Source organism: Ascidia mentula, chromosome 8 (genome assembly GCF_947561715.1).
Source record: "Ascidia mentula chromosome 8, kaAscMent1.1, whole genome shotgun sequence".
Taxonomy (NCBI): Eukaryota; Metazoa; Chordata; class Ascidiacea; order Phlebobranchia; family Ascidiidae; genus Ascidia; species Ascidia mentula.
Window position 1 is genome coordinate 1,368,522 of NC_138573.1, and position 21,848 is coordinate 1,390,369.

Here is a 21,848-nt window from a genome sequence, read left to right on the forward strand (position 1 = left end):
GAGTCGCCGCACACGTGTATGTGTGTGTGTGCACGAAAAAGGCAACACGCATGCGGATTTACTGCACGGCTTGCCGACTGATGACGACGAATTGCCGATCCATTTTCGAGAAAAAAAACCTGCATTTTTCTGTGACAATTTCACAAGTTTTGCAGACTTTTTTGATTCAAGTACAAGCGCATGAAAGAATTATGTCACTATTTTATTCCGCCAACACGATCTCAAACAAATAGAAAATCATACGAAAGTCCAAAGTGCCTAATTCATTTTGAAATAAGAGATATTTTCAGTCCGCAGCACACTCGGTGTTTCATGCACCACATTCTTTATTGCATCCTTCGAAATAGGACCAAGGACATTGTCCGAACAGCCTCCTGAAATAGAGCAACCCATGGAATACATGCAGAATCAGAACAACGAACGCAAACGATGTGGCGGCCGCAAGAACTCTGCACATAAGAGTCATAATTATAAACACGTATTTCAAAACAGTATGTGGACAACTCACTGTGTCATGTCGGCAACGGCCTTCGATCCTGCTATAGACCCTCCTATTAAATAAAGCATCGCCCATAACCAGTTGTAAACCATTCCAAAGACGGGAGTTTTCAAAAGTTTCAGAGCTCTGTACTTCTCATCACAGCTCATCGCCATCACGGCAAGCAAAGTACTGCAAACAATATTTTTATGGACCTGTAACTTTCACAGATGTGTAGGCTAAACTATATTTTGTAAATTTGGGCCTTTTGTAAGATGTCTTATCATAGATAACTCGGCATTTTACCGCCATGTTTTGCACATTTGTACGAGTAGGCTACATCCTGATGAAAAGGCTGCTGCAGAGCAACCGAAAAGTTGATATGTAAAACTATTATATCCAGAAGAGCCTTGCAGTAGATATTCCTTAACTTCAAAGATCACAATGATATCTATGCGCTTCTCACACCCGTATGGGCCCTGATGTTGTGCCGTACCTTATGGGCCCGACCTACCACGGTTATTGCAAGTGACGTAAATTGGAGGCAAACTATCTCTTACTACAAGTTAGGATCATTTACGCACCCGGACATAATCCACGAGACGATGAAGAAGCAAAGCGAAAATCCCAAGGGACATGGCATCCGGTAGGTGGCTCCCGCGTGCGACCATCCAGCTATCAACGTCCAACACAAAAACGCCCCCACTATCTCCGAAATAAACAAGAATCCCTCCACCGAGCAAAGATATTCTTTAGCCGAATGCGTGGGCCTTTCTGGATGTCGGTTGTCTCTTATTCTTGCGGCTTCAGAATTGCTGACCAAAGCCGACACTGTTTCCGCTGGTGGGCTCGGAGCTTGCTTCTTGACCGAAGAAACAGTAGATGCGATTCCAGCGCTGCCGCCGAACGATTTCAGAGAGCGATTCGAAGCTGTCCCCAACGGAACGTTGTACATATTATCTCCATGATCGTACTCCTCCTGCTCCCGATCGCTGGTAACATTTTTCTCATCGCTCTGGCTCTCGAAGTCCTCATCTTCATCTTCTTCACTGAAGGCGTGGCGACTATTTGCGAGTTCGGAGGCAAGTCCCTCCTCTTGCTCCATCGGCAACTCGACGTTGGTGTCCCCACAATCCATGTAGTGCATCGACGCCGTCTCACTCGGTTCCGGGAGGGCCCGGGGGGCGTAATCACCGTCGGTCGATGATTCCGCCATGACGCCACGAACACCAAACAGTGGTTCCAAAAATATTATTCAAACAAGATTTATGTGAGCTTGTTCGTAGCCTATAAAGAAAATTTCGCCAGATACAATATGCAATAGATTGGTTTTCAAAACCTTTTGCTACCAGTCAAAAATCTATTCCACTAATTTTACAAAACGCGCTTTTTGCCATGCTTAAATTACTGATACTCCAAGTGCTCCTGGTAGAAAGTTTCCTTGAAATGATCTTGAAGGCCCGATCGCCTGTGCCTGAAGCGTCAATCCAATTCAATCATTAACTCGTATACCCCTTGCACCTCTGTGCAGGTTTGGTAACCGTGTAACGAGAGTGTAACCCCGCCCAAGCAATTTCGTGTCGTACAAGCATCTTGTCCACATTCTCCACTTGCGTTGCCGAGTGACTTCGTTCAAACGACGTATACGCTCTGTTACCAAGCAACGCTTTCTTCTGATTTCTAACCAACCAGGGGTGCGAGGTTTGCCGGGGATTTAAAATTTAAACCCTTACATGATTGACAGCTTATTGGTCAGGTGTGAAAAATTGACTCGGGAGCGAAAGTGTTTTTTTTACAAAATCGCACGGTTTCACCAACATACAAGCAAACTATAAACGTATAAATGTATATTATTTAAATGTGATGCCTCAGACTTGCCAAGTAAAAGGCTAATTGTATTTGCATTGCTTCCTAACTGTGATCGACATCCCTACATTAACGTGAAGGTCGCCGATTGCGAGCTGCAAGTTCGCTCATCAGTGGAACTTGACCTCAATAAACCCGTTCCATATCATATCCAGTAGGTGAGTCAGTAGAGGTCAAGGTATTGAGTTGAAACCTCACCGGAATCGTTTTTAGTTCCTCGTTTGTATAGGTCAGGTAGAGTGGCCCAGTTTTGGCAGTGTTACCACTATCTCCATAACTGTAGGTATTTGAATACCAACAACAAGCTCACCTTCGTTGCTATAGTTAAGGGTCACACCTTTTGTTTTCCTATGCTTACATATTCGGAGAGAGCAAAGCGTTTATTTTTATTGGCATATGCACAAGCAAGCGTTGCAATAGACATTCAATTCTCCACACACGAAACTGTGAAAACGATGGCAACATAAAAGAGGCTTTGGTGTAACTACATTAGGAACATGGGAAAACTTGAATGAAACTTACGGGAACGGTTTGAGGAAACTATTGAGGAGCACAAAATATTTGACAGTCGTCATGCTTGGACAGTGCTGAATAAAAATACTCGATCATGACTAATAAAAAAACACACAGAAAAAACTGATGCGGCAAAACCGTTGTTTCTGATTTAAAAAAAAACTTCTGCATATCATTTCCCCCATATATACATCACCTCACCAACTTTCAACTTTTTCACAGCATAAAACGCTTTTTTTTCAAGTAATCTCCTCTGACAACCTTATTTCAGTTCGCAAACAAATCATATTTACACGTGGTTTGATGATAAGGTAGAAACAGCTGTACTTCTACGTCGCCACGAGCGTAACAGGCCACGGTTGAAAGCGGCTTTCAAACTACTGGTGCTTGCCGTGCGCCCCCTGCCGGTGTGGTCTCTGTTGATTCGGTACAACTGAAGGTGGCGCTGCAGGCCCCGGCGAACCTATTAAAATAAAGCAGGTCTTTTACCAGCAGTCGTTTGGTTGTTACGAAATAATGAATGAATTGAAAAGATCTCATCCTATAAAATACTAAACAGGCAGTTTTTAAAGGTATTTGAGGTTCACGTGAGAGCACATGATACGAGCTGTTGAAATCTCGAATGTTGCGTCATAGAAGGGCAGTTGCGACGACACAATTGCCGGATACCTAATAACTGACCTCGTGGTTGAACACGCAGTAGACAAGAAAGATGGCGAAACCTTGTACGGAGTTGAGGACGACGAAGACCACGGTGAGCGCGAAGCTCTTGTATCCGAACATTCCACAAATCCAGGGAATTCCCAACAGAGGAAGGAGAACAATCGCTCCTAGGAAGGGAAAGCGGTTATTCAAATGGCGGTAAAAGGGAAATACCGCGGTTTGGAATCAATACAGCGGATGAGGGGGAATCACCTTTTACGGCCGTCCGAGCGTCAGCTAGAAAATTCCTGTCGTTTGCATTGGCTGATGACGTCATACGAGGTCTTTCCATGACGCGGTTTTGTAGATAAACTTGTGAGGGGGATCGGGATTGGGGTCTGCAAGGAATGGAAAGAGTAGAACGGGAGCCAAACATAAAAAATCAACCCTTTCCTATTTCAACTTTGTTTAAAATGTTAAACAACTTCTGTAAGAAATCGTAAACTGTAAATACAGGCGAAATATATAGATCATGGACAACGTTAAACTTATATTAATTACAGGAGTTGTTATAAAATATGTTACTTTGCTGGCCATAAAGACAGCAGGAGATTCAAAGTAAACACACTTCCATTGGTTATGTTTAAATGTGGGTCGTGTTGTGCGATAAAAAATAAAAATGAACTTGAAACTAAACAATATTGTTTGGAAACACTGATGGTTGTTTGTCGTATCACAAGAAATATTTACGTAACTAACAACATAGCAATTATACAAGAAGCAAAACCAACCTGCTTGGTGTGAAGGCACTGCCATGTAAGGCTGAGTCATCTCCTTCAGTGATGCTGGCACTAAATTGTTCGCTTGATGTCGTTCTGTATTCCGATACTTTGGCAGCCTGAAACGTACGTTTGATTAATGTCCACATGCCGTTACAATATTATCTTCAGTTTAATTTAATAAACTTTGCTGTGCCACTGCAGCGCCACCTACCGATTTAACTTTGGGACGGTAAGCGGTGTTGTTGTAACCTTGACCTTGACCTACGAACTGTTGTTTCGCGTTGAAAGCTTGCATTCCCTTGCTCCGACCCGATAACTTGACCAACACCTGAACACAAGGTTCACATTTTTTCATTCAATTCATTTTTTTGTGTTTTAAAGGCGTCAAAGTTATTGCTACGACACGTTTGAAGGTCAGATGGGGACAGAAAGACAGAGTAGGAAAAACAGAAGTATTTTGTCAAGGTCATTTATTTGAACCATGTGACATACCTGTATGACCTTGCAGAGTATGACAAGGTTAAACGCGATTACAGCAATCGCGGGTCCAATGAAACTCCACGTCATCCCCGACTCGGCATCCAGCCAACAGCTCGAGTATTTCTGAATTTCTGCAAATAAAGATCCCACAAATTATGGGTACGTACAAAGAAAAACGTACAAAGAAAGAATTAGTTAAAACCCACGGTGTTGATTATGACCGAATAATGTGAAGAAAAAATAACTGAAATCTACCAGGAAAATGAAAAAAACAAAAACAAGAGAAAATGTGATAGAAACAACAGAAATCAGTCTGTGTTGCTGGTTGGTGACCGGCGGATAATTCTATAGGAATGATATTTGGCGAAATTAACTTTTGTATTGTTTTTATTGAAAAATATAAAGATCTTACTGACGCTGATCGTCTGCCACGGTTTCGGAGAATTTTAAGAGATTCACACTTTGCAGTTGGATCAATTATTAACACTTGATTCAAGGGCTGCCGAGCATTGCGGTCATCCTTTAGTTTTACTCAGTGGTCGTACCGTTTGGATCTATTGGTGGGTAAAGATATTGTCCGTCGTCGCAGTACTGTACTTCTGGGGCTGGTTGGATGTAGACGTCGTTCGTCAATCCGTATCCTGCCGATATTGCGACGATGATTGCGGGCGTCAACCAACCTACTGCGTACATCCACCTTCGACTTTCAAGTTTGGAGTGTACGAACACCTGAAGGGGGAAATTTGTGTTTACTTAAACAGGTTTTTGTCGAAATGTTTTTGATTTAAGGTTGTTTCTTTGAGTTCGCAACTAAACGTATTCGGACTTTAATCATCAACGAATACCTAAAGAAAACCAAATATTTTTTAAGCAGCACAGAGGTGTGTCATGCTGTTGTACACGAAGCCAGGATACCCCCACTGCGAAAGCCCTTGCGACCTCAGATATCTTATTCAGATAGTTCATTAGCATCGCAGTCAAGGCATTTAAGCTAAGCTCAATGCCCCTTTTTCCGATATAAAAAATCAAGTCTCCGTTGAGGTTTGAACTCGCAACCTTGGACTTACCATGCAGTTCCACACAGCATATTTCGTAAACATTTTACGTTTTTAAATGGTGCCAATTTGGTCAAACTAAGATACATAATCATAGATTCAAGTATTTATAAACTGTTAATACATCAGTGTTGCGTTGCTACCAGTCATCCTATATTCGGCGTTTGTGTTGCATGGGTTTCGTGACTTAATTTGGATCCATCCACGTCAAGAGTTTTAAACCTCCAACCCCGGTCTTACAATTTTTCCATGGGAGTAAGTTTGGTTTCAATACACGGAAGGGACAAAGCACGCGCAACTTCCTTTAAAGTAGAGTCCATAGAAGGAATGTTGCACGTAATATTGAGAAGGGTCCGGGAAAGGTCATAACTCGTACGCGGGTTTCAGTGTTTTCAAATGGCTTGGCAACGCAATCTGGCGAAATTATGTCAATTGCTGCTGGAACATGAATGACATTCGTTAAGACCTATTTTCTTCTGAGAACAATTTTTCAAACCTTTTTTTGCTGCAAACCCATTTTTTGCAACAATTGCAGCTTTTCTCCTCACCTGCACAACGTAAAGGTAGAGGAAGATTCCTTCCACCAACATCCACATGAAAGCTGACAGGAGAAAGTAGTGCGTTGCTATGGTAACGGTCACACACAACTCGTTTGACTGGACAGCAAAATCGGCACCAAGCTGCAAGTTAAAATGCTGATGTAAGTCTTAAGCCCAACATAGTTTACTGGGCCGAACAGCTTTAAGGTCACGAACAATGGTTTAGAATATATGACAAAGAGCATTGTTGTAACTTTCCACCAAGGTTACGAACTACATTCAATATTTAGTTCGTAAGCTATTTTTTTCAATTACCAAGTCTGCCCTTTTTTTTCAATATTCCCAAACTGGCGTTTACCTGATAAAGCGAGTTGAACACTCGAAAGTTTGTGTTTGGAAAGAAATAAAAAATCTGTCTGATTAATTAGTGCCAATACACCAAAAAACAGCAGTTCAGTGACGTCAGATTGCTTTCTGGACACCTTAAAGTTTACCTGGATGAGATGAACGAAGAGGAGGGCGATGACGAGGTTCATGTGAGCTTTTAATCGATCGTTCCTCACAGATTCACGGACAAGACAGAAGGCGATGAAGGAAATGAGCAAACCGACAACGGATAAACTGGATCCCACGTATTCCGCTATGTTCAACCACTGATGAGGGAAAACAGATGGTTAGGAAGTTCAACACGGTGTTGTTTACAGACACACATTTTCCACTGTATACATTTATTAGTATTGGGCTAGTCTTCTGTATTATTAGTTTCTGGTGCATTAAGATATAGCACAGTAGTTGTTTATTAGTTTCTGTAAAAGTTTTCAATGTGATTCATTTCTGATTTACGAATTATCTTGCAACGTTGTGAAACTTAGCAAGTTGCAAGAAGCGCTGTATCGAAACTAATTCGTTTCACTGCCTGGAGTTCTTTTACCCTTTCAACACACGACTCGGAATAGAGGAAAATTAATACACAGTCCAACTCACAGCTGCCTGTCCTTCTGTGGTGTTGTACTCAGGGTCGTAAGGCATCATAAAAGCGGCGAAGTTTGTCGTGTGGTTACAGTGACACGTCACGCCCTGGTGATCAGCACCTGTCACGTGACACCCGGTCGACCGCCATTGGTTGGTTTCCGTGTCCAGGTATTCGCACGAGAGGCACCTCCGCGTGGTGGCGCCAGATTCCACGTTGACGTCATCGTTGAAATTCATCCTGCGAGTTGGGAGAAATGCATTTTGATGAAATCGCGCTTTCCGATAGAACCATTGAATAGCTGTGAGCACTGTGGATTTCAGGGTGTCCCACGGGAAAGTACAAAGGGCTAAAGATAACTTTTTGCTTATTATATACTTTGGAGGTGTATGTTTTTTCAGATTCTGGCAAATGTTACATTTTTTTAACACCCTAGTATAAAAGTATTATCTTTGCTTCGGGTCAAAGCGAAAACGAAAACTTGGACACAATTTGCAACAAAACTTTAATAAAATATTCGCAAGCGGTTACTTGTAAGTGACTGGGACTGATTTCTTGGCTTGATCAGTGGCCGTGCTCAGAGAAATGACGCCGCCTTTGCCGACGAACAATTTTAAATCCGGGGAACTGGCGTTACTTCGGTTTCCACTGATTTCCTGCAAGGTTTCCCACCACGAGTTGTAATGTAGGGCGTACACTAAAATGACAAGGTTCCTCCTTAATTGTGGTAAAAACATTCAATATTTTCTTTCTGAAATCGACATTTTTCCAACGTCACTTGTTGTGCGTGACACAGGTAGAAACTTCACATTTGCTAAATTGCAAAGCACAGTTTGACACGAGGCTATTTATACTATAATTTTTGAATTGTGGTAAAATCCAGCCCTTAAATAGACATAGTCTTTATACCAGTCACACTTGGAAAGATAGGAATTAAATTGTTTGAAACAAAATGCTTCAGATTCATGTCAGCTATAGTTTGTGCTAAATAACAGAAAATTCAGTTTAGCCTACAAAGAGATCGTTGATTAAAAATATTTTTTTGCACTGCAGTCATTTGTTGTCCTTGAGATTATTTTGCATTTACAAAACTTAACAGTATGAACATTATTGAACATTAGTAACAAGGAACCATGTATAGCATAAGCTCTAGGCGACTTCTAGGTTAAGATTTCTTACCGTAAACGTTGCCAGAGTCGTCATCCTTGAAAGGTTGAGTCCAGACCTGGGCGCCGGTGAATGAGAATTCAACCGTGTCGTTGCTATCTGGAAACCAATAACCAATAGTTAATTTTGTCTTGAAACAATTTGTTTAGGTGAATGTGTTTTGAATTTCCAATGATATTTATTGTGTGTTGTGGTTATTCACATGTAGACTATTTAAAAATATTAACAATTAAATATTCTTCCAAGATATGCGTCTGGACCGCCTAAATTATTTTATTTTTTTCTTCAAAACTTCGGTAAAAACAAAATCAATTTGTAAATAAAACATTATTGGGTAAAAATTTGGTACCTTTGTTATACTTTCCCATCTTAACGCTCATGACTGCTTGATCAATTTCTTCTTTTGATTGTTGGTCGGAATCTTTCAGGATAATCTTGGAAAACTGTCCCACGAATTTCTCGCTGTTCACCAGGACGTCTTTGAACACATCTTCACTGCTGCTCTGTGCCGTCTGTACCAAGGTTTATAGATGAATTTATTGGGCTTCTGGTCTGCGTTTTTTCTTTATTACGCCAACGACAGACCAAAAATACTTCATAGAAACAAAGTTTTGTGTCGGCTTCAATGAAACTTTAAATTTGTTTACAATTTTTTTTGACACGGCGCAAGTTCCGTAAATCGTTTCAAAGTGCGCCGCACGTGAAAACATCTGAGAACCACTGGTTGAAGTGATTTGCACTTTCAGAAAAGGCTGTGAAAGAAAATACAAATATTTAAAAGTTCAAACCTTCTGCCACACTCCAACGCTGGATTTGCCGATGGCAGTATCCACGATTCCAATGTAATTGTTAAGCATGTCCTTGCCGAAATTGACCAAACTTCCACTAAATTTTTCACGCTTCACTAGCGTGTTGCTGGCTTCGGCAAGGTAACTTTGTACGTCCAGAAGTTTCATCATATCTTCACCACTCTGTGGCGGGTGAAGCTTGGAGCCGTTTTGCAAAGCAGTGGCAAAACCCAACACCCTTTTATCCCTGTTTGAATTTCGACAAAATGGCGGTCAATCAAATGCAAAATAATGTTGGTTACTTTGAATACACACACTGGGGTTGTGTGTTAACCAAAATCTTGTCATGTTTTTTCATTATGGTTCACTTGGTTATATTTGGACTGTAGTATTAGCATTTAAGTGCGATTTGCTGTCAAGCTACGTATGCATATTTTGACGTTTAGTAATAATCGTAACATTTGAAGTTCTACTGACAATCGAGCGAAAATATTTTACGTTTTTGCTTCAAGTTGAGTGTTAGCAAATTGTATTACGACTGAAAGCAAAATAAGCTTAAATATAGTTGAAAACCGCCGACCATTTCACACTAACAAGTATTTTGCACCGTCAGGAGTTTTTCCGGCGAAAATAATTACAACTGTCCCAAAACCATACTGTAAGTTTAGATGTTAAAACTCACGTGAGATCGTTGCAAAGCATGTTGTCGATGTGTGGGCACTTGCCTTCCATGTAAGTTCTGGGACAGAGAATGTGTTTCAGGAAGTCGTAGTTTACCGAGAGAACGTACATGAGGTCAACAGTGATGTTGAAGACATCTTCTTTGGTGCGACTATCACTATCGAGTCTGAAGGCCTGTAAAGATTTTAAGAACCGAAATGACGAGTCAATTCCGATAGAAAGAGAAAGGAAACCAATGTTTTACGTTTAGTCTGCGATATTTCAAGCTTGCCACACTAACCAAATTACACTAATTCCTGTTGTTTATCTAACGTTTTTCACATACACCTGTATGCAGCTCTCATTGATTATTATGGCTCTTTTAAGCATATAATATTTTTCACACACTTATACAGAAAGGAGATGCACTGGCAACACAAAAAGGTCAACACCAGGGTTTCTCAGCGGCGGCCTTCTGAGGTTGCGGGAACCAATAGTCCATGAGGAAATGCTTTAGAAACTGACAACAACGAAACTCTGAACTTTCTTACTTTGTTCACGAGAATCACCGACTGCACGCCATCCTTCAAAGGACAACTTTCACTGTGCTCGCTTCCAACCACATCTCGCCATAAGTCAGGAATTTCGTCGATGCAACTGTAGCTGTAACTAGACTTGTCGATCAGGTGGTTGAAATACCAATTTGTAGAACTCCGCCCCAGCGCACAATCCAAACTTCCTCTGTTTTAAGAAACAAATCGTTGAGTCGATTAGAAGTGGTTAAATTCACCTTCGCCAGACAATTTTATAACGTCTAACATGAAAATTAACTGAACTAATTTAAGCAAATTCTACTTTTTTTCCCAAGTAATGAACCAAAGCTATCTTTGTGTATAAGCTGCAGACAGATGGCCACTGTTTCGACCTAAAACACCAGCTGCACTGATGAGACTTTTTAGGTCGAAACAGTGGCCATCTGTCTGCAGCTTATACACAATTCATATTATTAGCTCCACATTGCTTGCCAAAGCTATCTTTGCTGATAATGCTCGGAATAAAAGCGGAGGGCTGAGCGTCAATTTTTATTTTAACGTTGACTTAGAAACATAGCGCAACACAATGAAGCATTTGGAATTTGCCTGTGTGCAGTATAGCCTTGCGCCGGCCCTGTAAATGTGATAGCGTACCCTACCTGGCGTCGTTGAGTTTCTTGTAAGTTGAAATGTCGCTTGTCCGGTTCACTATCCTCTCGATCTCCTCATCAATGACGTGAAGAGCTTTCTTCAGTTGCATTTTATCGTGCTCGCTTATTTTGTGGCCTGTAATTTGTCAAACCTAGCTCTTGTTTTTTGTAGATTTCTGGGCTAAAATTTACACCAAAAATAACCATCTCTAACACCAAAAATAACCATCTCTAACACCAAAAATAACCATCTCTAACACCAAAAATAACCATCTCTAACACCAAAAATAACCATCTCAAACAATCAAAAAAGGTGTTTTTGTCAGTGGTGGTTAAGTAACTCGCAACAAACTTGTTTCGTTGAATTTACTTTGAGCGACGAGTCTCGACGAGATATCATGATGGACTTGATCCAGGACCCAGAAATTGGTGTCAAAATTTTTGGCTGGTGCATAAACCAGGGATTCGGTTAAGTTCCAAGATCCGAATAGAACCATTAGCGATGAGTTGTAAGTCGTAAGTTCTTCATTGAATGCGTCGGGAAAAACGGGGGGATTGTCTAAACAAAGGAGTTAATTACTCTAACTAGGAAAGCCAAAGCTAATATATGCACCAATGATGAGCTCGGAAGTGCGAAACGTTTGCTTAATGATGGTTAGCATATTAGCTTTGGCCTCTGTATTTAGAATTAAGTTAAACAAGTTTTCAGGGTTATCCTGAGTAAACATCAAACACATTCACGCACGTCTTTACAGAAGTGCCCGTTTTTTTTTGAATTAAAATTACCACATTAATAAATCAATTAAATCGTCATCAGAAGGTGAAGGATTTTTCCCCGTGGAAACACTTTTTTAAGTGTGACTTTGTGCATTCCAGTGGCTAACCGTTTTATTTATCTTTCTTCTGCGATCAGTATTCTAATATCTTCTATAGGATTAGACTTCAAAATATCTTGCAACGAATGTTTACGTTCGTGATGTCACGTATATTACCTGGGTCAAGTGATCCATTGTAAGGATAGTCGCCTGAGAATCCCGACGGCATTACGTCATCATACCCGACGTATCCATGGACAACGCTCTGCACAAAACAACACTCTTGTCATTATGTTAATATTCGTCCTTTTTCAGTGCTGGAGCTTAACTTGATAATTGGTTCTACATATTTCTATTGTAACCGTAAGGTATAGTTCGAAACTATTGCGTTTGTCGCAACATGAAAAACCCGCGTTGTAACTATTGCCACAACCACACGTCACACAGCATGTTTTTCATTTGTAAACTTCAGAGTGTGCAGCCGTATTTGGCGACTCGATGCGAGGTTGGGTGTTTCTGGTGACACGTAAACAAAGGAGCTGCACCTCAAGGCCCTTTGAAAGTACGTCATCTACGTATCGTGCACAGAGTGCTTCCTGACCGAATGAAAAGTGTCTCGACCTATATGGTGGATATAGGGGAGCTATGATTTCTATGGTTTCAATGCCCAATGCTTGTTTCAATCACCAAATTTTTGGCAACGCTCAAGCTCTTATTAAAAAGGGCGAGTGTTTTTCTTGCTTTCGTTTTCACATCTCTTCGAAACAGTTTACCCAAAATATCTTCGTAAAAACGAAACTTCGATAACGGAATTTGTCAGAATTGAACTTTTTCAAGGGTTTTTGAATATGCGGAAATAACAACTTACAGATAGAAATAATCCGAGAAACGCCGAGCGAATCATGGAGAGTTTCAACATTTTCACTTTCGATGCGCTGAATTGGCAGCTTAATCCAGATGTTAATTTCTCCTAATTTTGTAGTTTTTACTGGAGACTGCGTTGAAACAAAAGCACGAATCCAACGTTAAAAACCACCACCTCTGCCAACACTGCATGTTTTTTGACAAAATCAACCACCAACTCTCAATTAACCAAGAAATTAAATTATTTGAAACAAATTGTTTCAATTTGAAGCCAGCTAGTTTATTACAAACAATAATAGAATCGATGTCGCCTGCAGGGGCATCCTTAATTTCGTGTCACTGGTATTAAGACAATGCGTAATCAAAGGCTAGATTCTGCCACACTTATGGGACCAGGCTTTACCAAGGCACAATATCTTTTCATATTCTGCTGTTGCATCAGAAACTTTTGATGCTACTGCATTAGTTGTCACTATAGCGAAGACACATTAAACAGCGCGTGACAAAATGCAATCTATGCAAAACGCCCTCTGATTCAAAAACTGCTGGCGATCGCACTTTCGCAAATCTCGACAAGTAGTTTGCCCTCAGCCCTAGAACCTTCTGTATCCTGCGTCGCTTTCCAAAACTGGCCAACAGTGGCGTAAATGCGCTCGATGGGAAGCTTAAATACTCTCTCCGCAAGCGGCAACCCTTTTGCATGCCCAGGCGCAACTTCAGGAAGCTATGCATTGCGTCATGACTGCCTTGCATCCGCAGGCTTCACTATGGTTGTGCGCAAGTTTTTGGGCGACTTACGTAAACCGAACGGTCTACGCGTTTCAATAACTTTTCTTGGTATCGACGAAAGGAGGTCGAAATTAATCCTCCTCTAACGGTGATGTTAGTTATTTAAATATAACCGCGTCATAATTCCGTCTGGAGTTTTCCAGAAAACATGTGGGTGTTTTTCTCGTGCAGATAAACTGTTGAATGTTTGGTAATCATAAACGTTTTAACCTGTAGCAATATGGGTGGAAACTTCACCGCCATTGCACACATGATGAACAGGAATTAGTAGACCTACCGATTAGGTCAGAACTCGCAAATTGTGCTTTAATAGATTTAGAATTCAAGGTTTCATTTCCACCGACATGTCTTACAATTTTTCATTGAGATTGGGGTCGCATACAAGAAAATCCTATCTGAATGATTGAATTTACAGGAAAAATAAACCATTATATTTTCGTATAACTAGGTCAGATTCCTTATATATGTTTATTAAATTTAAGTTTCTCATAAGTGTTTGGGACACACCAACTGATGAATTGTCACCGGTACCAGACTTCCAGCACTGATTGAGTTTTAATCGCTTGACAGGGAGAGGTAATAATTTTACGGTGCCGGTGAAGTACGTGTAGCAATACACTTTTTATCATCGATAAAAATACTGAGTATATTCGGTAACAACTCACGAGTCGACCTTTAAATGGTGGGAAATGGGTTGTAACGTTAGAGGCTGCCGGTGTCACAAGTGATAAATTGCATTCGTGAACATAAATAATACGGAGGTGAGAATCTCCCAAAATTGAACATCTCGATGGCTCAAGTCTTACATGTGATTATGTAGGACAAGTTGTATGCACAACATTTACCGTTTTAAATGCTCCTTTGATTAGTGTCCAGCGTGCAAGGTTGACCTTGAATTTCCCTATTTGTTTTCTTACTTGCCCTGTAAATACATATCACACACGTTGTATGTCACCACGACCGGTTACAATACAAAAACATAAGTAAATTCAATTTCTCTTTTGATAACTTAAGGAATAACTTGTGGTTGTAAGTGATTCATGCAGTTAACATGGTTGGTACATCACTATACCAACGAATGCTTGATGAAAATTGCTGCAGAGTGGTAATAGACCCCGTAGATAGATACGAGCCATGTTGTGCTTGAGGTAACTTGAAAAACGTGCTACAACTCTATATACGTGTAACCAGTAATCACCTGTTGACAATATCATCACAAGGGGTGGGGCGGTGGTCGTTGTGTCTGATTGATGTACACTGAAAACACAAGAGGGTAATTGAACAACAAGACATGCGTGAAAAGCGAGGTGTCAAAAGTGCTGTGTCAGTGATTAATTAAAGCTGTAGCTAGTGTAAAATTCAATTGCAACTGTATCGATATGATTGTTTGTCCGATAAATATATTTACAACCGTGAGTAATGTTCCTACAATACGGAACTACTTTGCTGCTTCAAGATAATACGGGAAGGTCAAATTTCGCCTCAAAGTAGTGATGACTTCACTAATCGAAACTCCAGCAGGAGAGAAACTCCCGGTCAAGATTTCAAAACAATGACTTCACATAGAAAGCAACCCACACAGCTTAGAATAAAACGCCAATGACGCAATATATGCAACGTAGTAACTTGTGACGCACGCGAAACGTTTCCTCTCTTTGTTTGTTTGTTTTTCTTGTGGGTTGATGCACAGCTGTCTAGTCCATGCGACACAAAGTTTCCAATCTAACGAAAGTGCAAATGTAAAGTTAAAAGTTCCCCGTATCCCATGGATAGGTGTACCAAAATTATAGAAAGCTGCTTGTAGAAAGAAGCATCAAAGTTAACAACACTTTATAGACTTTAAGCATCTCACGTATAACCCTGGCATATTTTATGTCATCGCGTGTACGCATTTCATAACCACGACATTTTCTTTTCATAATTTTCAGGGAAAACAAAGTTGTCGAAAACTTTTCGTTGCTTTCACAGAAAACAAAATTTTTACCGTTTTTTACCATTTCTCAGTTACATTTTTTTATGGATTCGCATCCCCCCAGGAAGTTGCACTACACCTGCTCGACCCCCGCAGGATTTCGCACCTTTCAAAAACAATCAAACAGATTATCTTCGGCACGCGACGGACGCGCGCGTTCTCCCGCGCCGAGGTGTAATAGCGCGATAATGGAATCGCGATATTGACCCCCGTTAGCTCGCATCCCACGATACGACTGCAAGGTAGTTATTGTAAACCTCCCCTTGAGTTGTTTGCACACTTCCACCTCAAAGTCGCGAGAAAAACGGAATCCTCTGTGACGAAACAATCATTATCACAATCCAAGATTCTCCTGCGAACAAAACGATCGCGTCAAGTTATTAGTGCAATGGAATAGCAGACTCAGTGTGGTCGACGAGAATGGTGCTGTACACGAAAACCAAGCTTTCTACTCCGTTGGTGTCGATATCACGCAGCGGGAAAGTGGTCTCGTTGGAAAAGTGGAAGACGGATTGGTTTCACGAGGTGAGTGATTTAAAGCGCAGACTGCATTCATTTCGAAACGCGATGACCTTAATACTAAATACGTGCGTTACGTCAGACACAAAATGAATGCAAATATGCAGCAAAGTATCTTCGTAATCTCGTGATAACTGTATGGCCAACTAAGACTTCATGAATATATTTCGCCTTTGTTTGCATGGACACTTTCACAATCTCGCTTATTCAAATTGAACTATTATAGTTTATGCCTGTTGGTAAAAACTATACGCTAATATCTTAAACAATGACGTTGCTAAAAGGAACGCATTGAGGTGAAGCGTCGTTGATTTTCGATATTTCTTATTTTAGATCAGCGAATTGTTTCACGTGACCACCGACCAAGTCTCCATTCAATACAATGCCTGTATGCCCACATTTGAAAAGGTAAGAGCAGTCCTTACTTAAGTCTTAAGGTTAAAAGTTCGTCTACATAAAGGGCCCGCAGCCTCAAATTGTAATAACCACGTTGGCCACCAAGTGTTATAATGTTACAATTCAAAGTACAAAAATCTGAGTTTAACAACAGCATACATAATGAAGAGAACGAATTGTTAGTGGAAAAATAATACGGCCCGCTAAGACAGTTTGGCCCGCGTACAGGAAAAGGTTGCAGACCACTGGTCTACATGTACAAACATATCATCGTATAATGTTTGATATGAACTTGGCCTTTAAGTTATTATATTTACTCCGCGACCATTTGTATTGATCGAATTAAATATACCATGGATTTGGCATTGAATAACCGAGAAGTAACAAAAAACAAAGAAAATCATTCGGTAGATTTAACCCTTATTGAAAAACCGCGAACTTTTGATGTATTTTATAAACAGCAAACTTTTGATGTATTTTATAAACAGCAAACTTTTGATGTATTTTATAAACAGCAAACTTTGGTTACATTCAGGTTAGAGCGATAGAAAGTAAGGCTCGTTTGAACACGGTCCTATCACTCATCGAAAGGTACATCAGGGGACAATTGCTTGTTGCTTCGCAAGGAGTGATGCGTAATGTGAACTCTACAAATGTCAACGTAGGTTTCAAAAGTAGTAAATATCTCTTTGAATCAGGTCACAGGACGAAGCAAGTTCTAAATTTATGAGCTTAGCGGCTTTTTTATGTATACGTATTTGTCACCACGCCGGGTGCAGCACCATTGCCATAAACCACTTTTTTTCTATAAAGTACTACATACCACCGAATTTATAAGTTTTATACATCAACACGACATTCTCTAATTCACTGTAATTCAGAATTCGAACAATTACAAAACGGGGAACCACCTGGACCTATTTGACGGCTCCCATACCGGTGACGTCATGCCGTGGACTATGGTCGATCCCAACGAGGTAACACAAATTGTGACGTCATACAATTCACTGCAACCTAACAATGTGTCTATATGATGTAATATAAGGTATGTCCCATGAGAGGAGGGAAGCCTTTGCGTAAGGAAGGGATGACGAAGGCTTCGTACGATCTGCAGGAGGCTGTGGAACTCCTGTCGTCCGAATTTGCAATGGACGAAGAGGGTTGGTTATGTTGTGCGACTTGATACGACTAATTGTTTATGCTGCCTTACTTAAAAGCGATTGTAGTGAATTTTGCTGTAAGTGTAGTAAAAATGGAAATGGGAGGCGAGGGGATTGTCTACAGTTGTCAAATAGAAAAAAAAAACATCACCCATAACCAGCGATGTATATTTTGTTTTAAATTCTGTGAGCTGCACAATGATGGCCACGACTTGCTTGCGCCTAAGTGTGGGAATAGACTAACAATCGAGCGGTTCTCCGTTAAATAATTATGTTCATAGATTCAAGTAAAATCAGCAACAATTTTTTGATTTATGGGCGAACAACTTGTAACGAACACCAACTAATTTTTTAGAGTCCTCGTCGGACCCGGAATCTCACGAGAGCGCCTCCGCTCTAGCGCCATCCTGCGACGAAAATGATTCGACCGATGCTTCACCGCCCCCGCCATCTAAAGTGTTACTGAAGGTTGACAACGCCGAGAAAAACTTCTCGAGAAAACGAAAACGGTCAACGATGGACAACGAAGGTACGGCATATATGTTAGTACCAATTTTAAGCCAAATATCCTGGTTTCGTGCGAGCCGACAGGAATGTTCTTTTTGCTTTCAATTGGAATATGTGTTAAAACTGAAAGCCAAGTTTGCAAAACTGATTGCAAAAGAAACGTCGAGTAAATACAGCTAGTATGGTTTATGCCGCCAGAAGAACAATATATTTTAATTAAAAGCCAAGTCCTTCGTACAGGCAGAACGTCCGAAAAGTAGGCGCATATTTGTTTTTCACCCGAAGAACAAACACATCAATACCCATTATATGTCATAACACACACACACACACACATATATATATATATATATATTGTTGTGCGCCACGATGTAAAAATAACCTTACACCCTGATGAACTCCATAACCCTGTCTCCACCAGACGACGCCCATCAAAAGATGAAGTCCATATGCATCACGAAGACGGGAATAAAAAGTTCGGGGAAACTTACTCACCTCCTGATACCAGTTTCCCGCTGTCAACTTCCGAAAGAGAGCAAACTCTCCCACGCTCGCTTGGGCCTCGCGAAAGCTTTACAGGGCAAAGGTCAAAGTTTGCCCTCTGCCAGCGTCCTCCTGAAGAAGATTGAGATCTCTGCATCCACTCTTCAAAAACACAAACTTGCGCAGAAAAAGTCGAAGGAGGATTCGGAGAAGAAGCCGCCAGTGGTTGAAAGTTTCGGGGCCTCCGATCTCTGCGGGGATTTTCAGACAAGTGAATTGTAAGTATCAAAACTTCTTGGCATCTCAAACAACAGACAATATTTCCCAATTTTTATCTGCACCAAGCTCGGAACTAACCAACACGTTTAACTAAAAATGAGCACTCAGTCAAATATAAACATTATTTTCTGTAATAGATTCTCGTTCAATACACCTTTGAAATATTATTATTATTTGCAATAATTTCTCCATTGTCAACCAGAGAACCGGAAGATTCGGAATTCGGGGACGACCTGTTTTCGTTTCTGGAAAACGAAGATTCACCTCTGACGTCAGCTGACCTTCGAATGACGTCAGCCGAGATGCAGATGCAATCCTTGCCCTCTTTGTTTCCACGGAAACCATCCTGCGACAAATTGAGCGGTAAATTTTGCCGTAAACACGTGATTAATGTGTTGCTAACATTTTGTGCGTTGCAGAAATTCAGAACCAGTTTTCGTCACACAACCAACAAATCCACATTGCTGCCCCTCCGAAGTAAGCCTAAGCACCGTAGGCTTAACTAAACCCCACACACTGCGTTTACGCGTGGATTACCAATCACGTGACATCAGAGTCGTGTGGAAAATTATTTGTATTTGTTAACTTTTATTTGAAGAAATTAATTTTCTTTTATCTTCCCTTTTTCATAAGAATTAAATTATGATAAGTTCAAATGCGCTGCAACAATTTGAATAAGCTGTGACGAATTATCTCCTTAACCGTGAACGACTGGAGAGCAATAACGTTAAACGTCTTATAATGTATGAAAAAGTGCAGTTGGTTTAACACATATCTTGTTTCCAGACCGAAACGAAAATACACCAAACATCAAAAGAAATCTGAGGGATCAGAAAATCAACAGGGAGTTGAAGGTGAATACCCGAAACCCCCCTTGCCGTACAATCAACTCATCTACCTCGCTTTCCAACAAAACAACTTTTGTCAGATGACTGTACGCATGATATACAAGTCCATTAGAACTTGGTTTCCGTATTACGAGCACGCGCACCAAACTTGGCAGGTAACCTGGAACAGAACAACTGAATCAGAGAAACTTAAATACTTAATTATTTTTTGCGATATTGCCGGGGGTAAGAGGTTTTCATGTAGTTTCCTGACGAAGGTCAACCGAATAGCGACCGAAAAGTCGAAATTATTAAACTTTTTCTTATTGGAAGCACGTTGAATTCTCCTTACTTCCGCTAGTTTAACCAAGTTTTGTTTGTCCGTAGAATGCTGTTCGTCACCAGTTGTGTTGCTGCAAAGATTACGAGTGAGTAGTTTTGTTGAAAAACCTTTTATTTATCATAAAGTTGTCATGCAGAAGTATTTCTTGTTAAAATGTAACAACTTGCTGGTGAAATTTCCAAAATAAATTGAAAACCGTTATTTCACACAATTTAGGAAAATCACCTTATCGCCTGAATCGGCGGCAGACAAGGGCGGAAAGTGCGCCTGGAAAATACGGGATCAGGCGGCGATTAGAAAATTGAACGAAGACTTGTTGGTGCATCTCGATAAGAATGACGTAATTCCAGGAATAAGGAGCGGAATGGCGGACTACGGTAAAAATCCTTACTTTACATGCCCAAGTTTTAGAATGTGTGAACTGACTGCAGACTAACGATGGAAATTGTCATAGAACTGTTCGATTCACTTTTCGGAGAAATTATCTCCCGCCAGAAGAACAGAAAAACATTGGAGCAACGAATGGAGGAGGTCGCGAGTGACATCTAGCGGTCGACGTAACTGCTGAAACGTCCCAACTTATTTCCAAACCTATTGTTACTTTGTCTGTATCCTGTTTATGCACTGTGTCCGTCACCACAAAAGCGTACATGTCTATGTCTGTTGTATTATTTATTGAAAAATAAAACGAAAAACAATAATATGAATATATGGGGAATATTAAATTATTATAGGCATACGGAAATCAAAAAATGCACAGTTTAAATACGAAACTAAATTACACATTGCTATTGTTAAATTTTGCACTGCCACATGATGTCATTGCACTATCGTAATGGGACTGCTTTCTTCAAAATAATCTCCCTTACACGATGACACCTACATCCTGAATTATTACAAGTTTTAAATTAGTCATCATCAACGAAATAATCGTCAGACGAGGAAGAAAATTCCAAGCTAAAATCATCATCACTTTCTTCTTCTCTGCCAACGCCAACTAAACTCAGACTACTCAGAGAGATCTCCAAAGATCCACCTCTTGCGATGATACGATCTTGGATCAACGACATCATGTACTGTTTCGGGTCATCAGGTCTTGCATAAAACACCATAGTGCAAAGATCTTGAAATAAAGGCAAGATTTGGTGCTTTTCCATATAAATCAATGCCCTTCGCAAAGGATCTTCCACTCGCTTGAACATAGAAATAGTCAAATGATGTCCTTCCCCACTATTCATGGTGTAGATTTTTTTGAACTGATTTAACGGCAGCTACAACGTTGATGCAAACCAGACTCCAGATATTTGTTTGAAAAGTCAAGCAAGTAAAAAAACACAACTACCTATTGTCTTTTAGAATTGCCTTTATGACGTAACAGCAGCTAGGTTTAAAATCAAAGGTGTGCTGTAATTTGCGACGCGACCAAATCCACATGCAAACATTAAATCGGAAAAAAGTAGTAGATTTCTAGTTGCTTTTAGGTAAACATTTTTCACTGTTAATTTTGTATTTGCTGAATTAACACTTGGGTGCGAATGTTTTTGGGTATAAGGCAGTAACTAATCCATGTCGAATTGTTGCGACAGTATTGCTACTAAAAAAAACGACTTGTTTTACTTTTAACTGACAACCATTCCAATAGCAGATTCATTACCAAGGCATTTGTATTGCTACAATACGGCTCTTCTGGTGATGGTATTATAATATCAACGTTTCTGTTGCTTTGCAGCAGTTTTCTATTACATTTGTACATACTGATGAAAGCTGCTGC

The 21,848-nt window shown here is 40.4% G+C and overlaps 3 protein-coding genes across 4 annotated transcripts; 1 reads left to right on the forward strand and 2 right to left on the reverse strand.

Moving 5' to 3' along the window:
* Positions 1–310: 310 nt before the first annotated feature.
* Positions 311–1,694, reverse strand: LOC145912292 (uncharacterized). The gene is made up of 3 exons (XM_082999716.1): positions 1,063–1,694; positions 509–670; positions 311–449 (listed from the first exon to the last, which is right to left on the reverse strand). Exons 1-3 carry the CDS (start codon positions 1,692–1,694, stop codon positions 311–313), a joined length of 933 nt encoding a protein of 310 aa, XP_082855842.1.
* Positions 1,695–2,751: 1,057 nt separating this feature from the next.
* LOC145911223 (uncharacterized) lies at positions 2,752–12,935 on the reverse strand. Of its 2 annotated transcripts, none has more exons than XM_082998493.1 (20): positions 12,807–12,935; positions 12,116–12,203; positions 11,494–11,682; positions 11,133–11,259; positions 10,492–10,681; positions 9,963–10,135; positions 9,281–9,527; positions 8,842–9,004; positions 8,505–8,591; positions 7,857–8,022; positions 7,340–7,565; positions 6,850–7,008; positions 6,365–6,496; positions 5,307–5,490; positions 4,774–4,892; positions 4,493–4,609; positions 4,291–4,397; positions 3,773–3,897; positions 3,539–3,687; positions 2,752–3,320 (listed from the first exon to the last, which is right to left on the reverse strand). In XM_082998493.1, the coding sequence occupies exons 1-20, from the start codon at positions 12,855–12,857 to the stop codon at positions 3,147–3,149; spliced, it is 2,973 nt and encodes a 990-aa protein (XP_082854619.1). In that variant the 5' UTR covers positions 12,858–12,935; the 3' UTR covers positions 2,752–3,146. The 2 variants fall into 2 exon arrangements, with proteins under 2 accessions (XP_082854619.1, XP_082854620.1); XM_082998494.1 differs by having other exon boundaries at positions 9,963–10,118; positions 10,484–10,681.
* Positions 12,936–15,983: 3,048 nt separating this feature from the next.
* LOC145910720 (uncharacterized) lies at positions 15,984–20,626 on the forward strand. The gene is made up of 13 exons (XM_082997919.1): positions 15,984–16,088; positions 16,416–16,490; positions 17,014–17,139; positions 17,360–17,455; positions 17,524–17,638; positions 17,994–18,167; positions 18,567–18,906; positions 19,110–19,270; positions 19,327–19,384; positions 19,694–19,910; positions 20,122–20,162; positions 20,294–20,454; positions 20,532–20,626. Exons 1-13 carry the CDS (start codon positions 15,984–15,986, stop codon positions 20,624–20,626), a joined length of 1,764 nt encoding a protein of 587 aa, XP_082854045.1.
* The last annotated feature ends 1,222 nt before the right edge of the window (positions 20,627–21,848 follow it).

What these genes read in the sequence shown, in the direction of transcription:
- LOC145912292 (XM_082999716.1), bottom strand. Translation starts at nt 1,694, where the DNA reads ATGGCGGAATCATCGACCGACGGTGATTACGCCCCCCGGGCCCTCCCG. An exon ending in GTCTCGTGGATTATGTCCGG is followed by an intron (nt 671 to 1,062) that starts GTGCGTAAATGA and finishes TATTGTTTGCAG; the next exon opens with TACTTTGCTTGCCGTGATGG. An exon ending in GCCGTTGCCGACATGACACA is followed by an intron (nt 450 to 508) that starts GTGAGTTGTCCA and finishes TCTTATGTGCAG; the next exon opens with AGTTCTTGCGGCCGCCACAT.
- LOC145911223 (XM_082998493.1), bottom strand. Translation starts at nt 12,857, where the DNA reads ATGTTGAAACTCTCCATGATTCGCTCGGCGTTTCTCGGATTATTTCTA. An exon ending in CGGTGATTCTCGTGAACAAA is followed by an intron (nt 10,136 to 10,491) that starts GTAAGAAAGTTC and finishes AAATCTTTACAG; the next exon opens with GCCTTCAGACTCGATAGTGA. An exon ending in ACCGTCCCAAAGTTAAATCG is followed by an intron (nt 4,398 to 4,492) that starts GTAGGTGGCGCT and finishes CGTACGTTTCAG; the next exon opens with GCTGCCAAAGTATCGGAATA.
- LOC145910720 (XM_082997919.1), top strand. Translation starts at nt 15,984, where the DNA reads ATGGTGCTGTACACGAAAACCAAGCTTTCTACTCCGTTGGTGTCGATA. An exon ending in AGACGGATTGGTTTCACGAG is followed by an intron (nt 16,089 to 16,415) that starts GTGAGTGATTTA and finishes TTCTTATTTTAG; the next exon opens with ATCAGCGAATTGTTTCACGT. An exon ending in TGTTGCTGCAAAGATTACGA is followed by an intron (nt 20,163 to 20,293) that starts GTGAGTAGTTTT and finishes CACACAATTTAG; the next exon opens with GAAAATCACCTTATCGCCTG.